The 8,542-nt window shown below is 33.5% G+C and overlaps 1 protein-coding gene across 1 annotated transcript in view; it reads left to right on the forward strand.

Moving 5' to 3' along the window:
* LOC113391311 (tectonin beta-propeller repeat-containing protein-like) overlaps positions 1–7,448 on the forward strand; it is a 47,003-nt gene extending 39,555 nt beyond the window's left edge. The window contains exons 20-25 of the mRNA XM_026627255.1: positions 3,938–4,109; positions 4,174–4,376; positions 6,469–6,599; positions 6,793–6,931; positions 6,994–7,086; positions 7,428–7,448. Coding sequence (XP_026483040.1) covers positions 3,938–4,109; positions 4,174–4,376; positions 6,469–6,599; positions 6,793–6,931; positions 6,994–7,086; positions 7,428–7,448 — 759 coding nt within the window. The remainder of the gene's footprint in view (positions 1–3,937; positions 4,110–4,173; positions 4,377–6,468; positions 6,600–6,792; positions 6,932–6,993; positions 7,087–7,427) is intronic.
* Positions 7,449–8,542: the final 1,094 nt, after the last annotated feature.

An 8,542-nucleotide genomic window follows, 5' to 3' on the forward strand; every position in this document is an offset into this window, starting at 1 on the left:
TGTAAGGAAGTTCTCCTGTATGAATAAGAATATGAGATTTCATATCAGCTAGTCGTGTGAATGACTTATTGCATTTTTCACATTTATGGGGCTTTTCACCAGTATGAATTTGCATATGTTGTTTTAAAACCTTTGATGAATGAAACCCTTTGTTACAAGTTTTACATATGAAAGAACGTTCTCCAGAATGAATGCGCATATGTATTTTGAATTCTTCCAATCGTGCAAATGTTTTATCGCATGTTTCACAAAGATGTCTTCTGGTATGAGTTAATGCATGCTGATTCAAAGTGTGCACATTTGTAAATGTTTATAACAAACCTCACATTTGTAAGGTCGATCTTCAGAATGATTAAGCATGTGTACCTTATAACTCCTCAATTGTCTGAATGTCTTGTCACATTTTTCACATTTATATGGATGTTCCCCTGTGTGAATAAGCATATGCTTTTTCATACTACTCGGTGTTGTGAATGCCTTATCACATATTCCACATTTGTGAGAACGCTTACCAGCATGAGTGCGGCTACTTTGTTTTTGTGCATCAGATTCATTAAACTTTGAAGTTTCTTTCATGGTATTATCACAATCGTGCTGATCTAATACATATTTTGTTGTGAATATTTTGTTACAGATTTTGCATGCAAAAGGTGTTTTTCCCCATAAGCGGGTTCCTCAATTAATTCCTGTTTGACTTCTTCCTCAATTGTTATTTGGGAATTCATGAATCTTTCTAAACATGTATCGTCATCTTCAGAACACGATTCAGTCTTAACAATGTCATCGATATCGTCACCTTCAAAACATGATTCAGTCTTAACAATGTCAGCGATATCATCATCTTCAGAATATGATTCAGACTTAACAATACCATTGATATCATCAAATTCATCCTTGATTTCGCATTTAACGTCTTCGATGGGAAATTCTAGTGGTTCAATTTTAATTTTCAGATCATTGGTAGAATCACTTGTTGCTTCAGACATTTTTAGATATTTGCAATGCTTACTTTCAACAAATATAAATTTATATAGTTCGCCTAAAATATTTATTATTACATATTAATCAATGATCTTCTTAAATGTTATAATGAATTTAACTATTTTTATATTAATTATTGGAAATAAAAACATTAGTACTTTGACATTTGAGGTTACCTTTGAAGCATAGAGATAGTGTATGTTTTTGTAAAGACGAAACACTTAGCATCTGTTTAGATTCATAACAATTAGGGGGCGCCATTAATCACGTGAGGCATAGATAAACTAGTTGGTATTGGTATTTTGCCTTGAGGCAAGTTATATGAACTTCCCGATATGTGTAAATAATCGACTTAATCAATAAAAAATAAATTAATTTATGAGTGTTTAAAGTATTCCGAAGTGGATTTATTATACATAATTGAAATCGAACGAACACGTTAACTCGGAATATTTTCTAAAAGCAAATTTTTAAAAATCAATAATTTTTATAATTGAACCAGTTTCCGTAGGACTTCAATGGTTTAGTATATTCATTAAGATCAAGTACTGTATCGTTATACCAAGTTAATCGTCTAATTTTAATTTTAACAAACGTCAAAAAAACAACTCATTTTCTCAAACTTTGATGAATTTTTAAAATTAAACTACTTGTCGTAAGGCCGTAATATTTTAGTAAGTTCCACAAGACCGTGATATATATCGCCAAAAAAAAGTTCCATAAAAATTGGTTTGAATTTTTTTTCCAACAGTTAATTACAAGAAAACGGCTCGGTAGATTTTCGCCTAAAACTGATCAGTATCATTCTCAATTTGATTAAAATTTTGACTTTTTAAAATTGGTTCGGTAGCATTAGCTTAAATGTGGACGAAAGGTTTAACACTTTTTGTTTTAACAACTGAGAAACGATAATCCTCATCGAGATACATCAAATGCTTTTTAAATATCTGAAATCGGTTCAGGCGTTTTTGAGCAAACGTCGATAAAAGTTCTAATTTTGACAAATGCCAAAAAGGCCATACTAATTTTTGCAAACTTTGACGAATTTTTAAAGCTGAACCAGTTGTCGTAGGGCCGTAATATTTTAGTATGATCTAGAAGACTATGGTATCTACCGTCAAAAAAATAATCATAAAAATCGTCGAATTTTTTTTTTTTTTTTAAACTTTATTACAAGAAAACGGCCCGGCCGATCTCTACCAAAAACTAATCAGCACGATTCCCAATCAATATCTTTCGATCGGTTTTTGAATTTTCAAAATCGATTCAGAATTGCGGGCTAAAACGTAGACGAAAGATTTTTCTGCGATTTATAAAGAAACGGTTCGGCCGATTGTAGCGCAAACGATAATTGAATGCCTTTTAAATTTTTGAAATCGGTCCAGCCGTTTTCGAGAAAACGTCGATTTACGGCAAAAAATCTGTTCCCATACACACACATACACAAACACATACTTTTTTCAAATTTGGTCTCATTCGATTCAGAATGGCTTGAAACGTCGAGAAAACATAAAATTAGCGAATCGTATTTTTTGATGAAAACATAAACTTCTCCTTCGGGAAGTTAATATTGTTTTCACAACTTCACTCATCATGGAATTGTTTGAAGAACTTCATGTAATTAAAATTAAAATACATTCATTGACTGCTAGTGTTTTTTTTTTACTTTTTCGCTGGCGATATAACCCCATTCTTTGAACAGCTGTAATTTTTGTCTTGTCTAAAAAATATTTTTGATTTTAATAACTTCAAAGGTTTATAGAAACTACGAATAATGTAGAAATAATTTCTAAGCAATTAACTTACTAATCATTAATCTTATTAATCAATATTTTTAAGGAACAGGGTAAAATATTCTTGTGATTCAGCCATTTTTCATTAAATTAAAGTAAGTTATAGTAATCATAAATAATAATCGTCCAAAAATTGAAAAAGGAAATTTTGGCATATCTTTACGTTTCAGTGGTTTCTGATCATTTTGGCATACCTTAGAAAAAGTGGATGTACGTGTGTGTGTATGTGTCCACAATTTTTCGTCGACGATTTCGGGCGCACGGATTCCAAAAAACATTCATTTCGATGGGTAGACGTGCTGATTAGTTTTTTGACAAAGGCTGATTTAGCAGCTTTAGTGATTTGGTGCAAAAATGACAGTTTTTAAGAGATCAACCGATTCGTATTGCCAGGGAGATGTGCTGGTTAGTTTTTGGCAAGATCTCGGAGATATGGAGGAAAAAGTGTGAAAACGACATTTTTTGAGAAGGCGGAGTATCCGATTCGAATGATTCATAAAATATTTTGCTTGTGTCGTTAGTGTGAAGAAAAGATGAGCTTTTGGGAAAAATATTTAAAAAATAATAATTTCTAAATATAAAAAAAATGTTATAATTTCACAAATGTTAGATACAAAATATACAATTCGAACGTCATTTTTGAATTTTAACCCTTTCCAGTCGGATGCCGTCGCTCCGACGGCAAAATACATATGAGTCTCGCAATTTGTGAGTGGAAAAGGGTTAAATTTTTAAAATTCAAAACAAAACTAGTTCTGTTCAGAACATACGTGGTCTATATTTAAACTATGCTAATGATTTTTTTGTAACTAATCTACTTTTTTGGCCTATAATATTGGCCAACTAAAATCTTTCAAAAAGTTCTTGAATTTTGAAAATATTTTCAGAAAAAAGATAGAGCTATTTAGATAGATAACTAGATAAATAGAGAGATAAAAAGATTTGGATTGAAGGCAAAGAATGTGATAGAGGGAGCATCATAAAAGTAAATAGTATTGCACTTATCTGCTAATAATGAAAAAACCGTTCGGACATTTGTCTTGAAGACACGTCGAGAAAACAAAATTAGCAAATCGAATTTTCTGGCAAAAACATAAACTTATCCTTTAAGAAGTTAATGATGAGCATCAACTTTTATAATCGTCTCTTTAATCTCCCTCCAGATAATCGTTCCAATGCAAGAAGTGTTCTGCCGCCAAATGGGTGGTCATCTGAGGCGTGTAGAGGCTGCCCCAGGACCCAAAGATGCGACAGGACCTCCTTTAGCTTGGGGAGTGGCATACGATCGAACACCCTGGATTTACACTGGTGGATGGGGTGGACATTTTCTTAAAGGTATTATTATCATAAACAATTAATAAACAGATTAGTTAGTAAACTTTTTTTATTCCTCTTCCAGGTCTCGAGCCTGGTACAGGTGGTGCCATCAACCCCATGTCTGATACTCAGACTTATTTTGTGTACGAGAACCAAAGGTGGAATCCTCTCAGTGGATTTACAGCAAAGGGGTTACCTACTGATAGATATATGTGGAGTGATGTTACCGGAAAGTTAAAACGATCGAAGGAGCATACCAGATTACCATCTGTCCGATGGCAATGGGTCAGTAATAATAGATTATTGAACTTTTTTTAATAGTTAATGTTATGGTTAAGTTATTTTATTGGTTGTCAAAGTGGTTTGTGTCTTGGACCCCTTTTACCTGTGCCATGGACTCTTTATTTAACCGATATCAATTTTTTGTGATGGATCTTTATAATTCCTGTTTGTTGACGTGGGCCCTTTGAAAGTTGTCATGGATTCCTGGGGATTCACATGAACCACTTTGAGAATCACCAAATAACTTATCTGGTATAAAATATAATGCTTCGGGTACCTCAGTGCGTTTGTGTTAATAAAAGTAGGAAGGGGTAGGAATAGGAATAGAAATTGGTTTTTAGTGAACTCGTGTTATATCTTAAAAAACAATAAAAAGTAAAAAAGAGAGAGAAAAAGGTAGAATGAAAGAGGGAAGAAAGACTTGGAAACAATAGATGGTAATAGATGGGGATAGATGGGGATAGATACATTGAAATAGACATAGAGTTGGCGATAGATAGATAGAGATAGCTAAAGAGATATAATATGGATAGAGATACATAGATAAATACGTCAACGAGGCACTCGAAGACACTGGAGTTTTTTTGATTGGAGGAAGAAAAATAAAGTCCGCTGATGATCTAGTGATGATATCGAAAAACCAAACCGAACAGACTCAAAATATGATGTCTACAAAACATGATGAGCAGAATCGTCGAAGTGGGTGGAAGTTACGGAATGGAAATCAACGTCGACAAGTCGAAAGTGAGGAGAATCACGAAACAAGATGAGCTCCTGAGGATAGCGGTAGGAAATCTAGAATAGGATGTCGTGAATCATTTCAAATACCTTGAAAGCATCCTGACCAGAGACAGATACTGCACCAGAGAGATCAGAACAAGAATTGCAAGCGCCAAGGCGGCATTCGCGAAGAAGAGAACGCTACTGACGAACAAACTGAGTCTCGACTTGCGGAAGAGATTAATAAAGTGCTATGTCTGGAGCGTAGCTCTGTATGGATCAGAAACATGGACTCTAAAAACGGACGTCAAGAACTACTTGGTGAGTTTTGAAATGAGTGTGGAGGAGATAAAGTGGACATTACGAATGAAGAAGTCCTGAGAAGAGTGGGCGAAGAAAGGACTCCACTGAGCACAGTCCTGAAAAGAAAAGAAAACTGAATCGGATCCGTCCTGCAAAAAGAGTGCTTCCTGCACGACGTCGTCGAAGGTAAAGTATAAGGACTGAAAGCAATGGGAAGAGGAAGAATGCAGATGATTGACGACTTACGCAAGAAGAGAAAATTCAGGGAACTGAAAGCCAAAGCACAGGATCATGAAGCATGGAAGCAGAAGTTTGGAAAGGAAAATACAAGAAAAAAGAGGAGGGAAATCATTTATCTGTGGTGGACCTGCCTTCAGGCAGACTACCATTTATTATTTACTATTATAGATAGAGAAAAGAGGTTAAATAGATATAGTTAGAGAAAGGGATTGAGGGAGCGCCATAGATAAAGATCAATATTGTTTAAAGTTTTGTTAAAAAAATGAATAAAACAAAGTCAAAGCCAACTTATAACATTTTAAATTGTTACAATAAATCTCTGCGAATCGGAAATATAGACTTTCACAGAAGGTACTCTACTGATGAGCAACCTAAATAGAAAGTTGGACAAGAAACCTATAAAATAAACTTCACATGTGACAAGAATCATAAACAATAATCAAAAAACTACTGGCTCACTAATGTTGACGAAAAGCTACATTTTCAACGTGGTTTTCTACAGAGTAGAGACATGGACTATGAAAAAAGAATACTACTGACGTTCAAACTGAGGAAGAAGCATACAAAATACTCTCTGCGAATCAGATACATGGACTCTGAGAAAAGGAACTTTGCTGACGAACAAACTCAGTCTGGATTTGTGGTAGAAGCTGATGAAGACCATTAGGCGTAATCGAGAGGATTCACGAAACATTTGGAGATAAGCCAAATTCTTTCTGTTTTAAATCACAAACGTGACTGTTTCCTTGAAGCGAATTGACTTATTACTTTTTTTTGCTCTTTCAGCTTAAGTTTACATTACACTTCAGGTACTAATCAATTTCTTATCAAGGTGTCAGATTGGCTCGTGGACCATCAATGGAGTGGTTGCTCTGACGGGACAACTCTTGAAATGCTAACATCTGGTGGAGGAGGCGTAGATTCTGCAGGATGGCGTTACGCTCCTGATTTTCCAGCCAGGAGGTAATAAAGGAAATATTTCTGGCTTAATTTTTCCCTGTTTCCGTCTCTCTATTTGTCTATTTCCGTCTCTATTCTCTATCCAGTATTCTCTAACAAAAATTGTAAATTAGCATTAAGAAAGTTTATCAATAAGAAAATAAATTTGTAATTAACAAACATATGATTTTATTTTAATAATTTATTTTTCCTCTAGGTATCATCCTCAAAAATCCTTTGCTGACTGTGTAAGACGTAGAAGGTGGTGTAGAAGAGCAAGACTTGTATCTGCAAGTGGCCCCTGGAGGGAGCTCGGTGGAAGTGGTGAAGTCAAAGTGTTAGACGTAACAATCAGAGTGAGTACCAGAAAGTTATGATTGTATTGAATTTGATGTTACAATTTTTTGTTTTGCTCCAGGTTAATAAAAAGGATGACTCGATACACATCTGGGCTGTGTCCGCAAATGGTCATGCTTTGTACAGGAGAGGGGTCACTAGGAGCACCCCAGGGGTAATTGAAATATTGATATTGTTTTAAAGCTTTTTAAAGTTTTTATTTAAAATTTAATCAAACTGTTTTCGTCATATATTTTTCTGTTTAATCTGTGATTTATTTTATTTATGTATTGAACCTAGTTGAAGTGAAACTTCTAATGTGATTTGCAACAAGTTTGCATTAAACGTTGAACGTTCTAGCGTTGTTAAATATGTTATCTGCACGTTTTCACACTTGCCACTTTATTTTTTTCTTTATTTTCAAGTATAACTTTAACTTCCATTTTTGTACATAAGATAATATTGTTTTTTGTATTTTACAATTTTATAATTGCAATATTATTAAACTTCCTGTAGATTAAAGTAATGGGCATATAATCGAAAATGAAGTTTTTTACATTTCTTCGCGTTTCAAAGGTTTCTGAACATTTTGGCTTACCTCAGAAAATATTGATGTGTGTGTGCGTGTGTGTTTTGTGTGTATGCATTTTTTAGTCCACGTTTTCGGGCGCACGGATCAACAGATTTGAATGGTTCAAAAAACATTCGATTCCTATTGATAGGGAGATGTGCTGATTAGTTTTGGCAAAGGCAGGTTCAGCCTTTACAGAGATACGGAGCAAAAGATTTTCATTGCAATTTTTTTTTAATTCAAAAAAAAAATTTTTAATATCGAAATTAATTCAGATTTTCAAAATTGTAATTTGATACGGGAAGTTCCAGCAATTTAACTCAAGGCACGATGCCATACACCACTAGTTTTATTTATGCATTGAACCTATTTGAGTGAAACTCTTAAAGGGATTTGCAACAAGGTTGCATTAAACGTTTAACGCTCTTGGGAAGTAGAAAGAATAATACACAATTCCAGTAGAGTGTGAGTTCTTTTTTATTTATTTTTGATAATAATAAATTTATGTTCTTATCTAACTTTGTTGTTAATATCTTTTTTGCAAGTTTTTTTATTTTTTTCAACGCCACTTTATTTTCTTCTTCCTTTTCAAATATAACTTTAACTTATATTTTTGAATATTGTGATAATAATAATTTTTATTCTGCAATTTGTAATGACAATATTATTTTTTTTAAGTCTTTCTCTCATTCATCTATCTACCTTTTTCACTTCATTCATTTATCTATTTATATCTTTAATTATTCGCTATCTTCATTTCTGGCTAGTTATCAATTCTTATATCTTTTTATATATTTATCTTTCTCCCTTTATTTTAATTTATCTACCTTGCCTTTTTATCTCTTTTTTCTATGTATCTGTATGTCGTAAATATTTCTATCTCCTCTCCCTTTTTCTCTATTTCCGTATCCATCTCTCTTTTTCTATACCTCCGCATCTATCTATTTATCTCTATCCTTTCCTTTCTCTTTCTCTATTTTTCTCTCTGTCTATGTATTTATTTCTGTTTTATTATTTTCTCTACCTCCGTCCCTATTTTTTACTATTTTCGTGTCTCTTT

This window comes from Ctenocephalides felis, unplaced genomic scaffold, assembly GCF_003426905.1.
Source record: "Ctenocephalides felis isolate EL2017-DRISC unplaced genomic scaffold, ASM342690v1 CF-g0.4_SCAFFOLD_00845, whole genome shotgun sequence".
Lineage (NCBI taxonomy): Eukaryota > Metazoa > Arthropoda > Insecta > Siphonaptera > Pulicidae > Ctenocephalides > Ctenocephalides felis.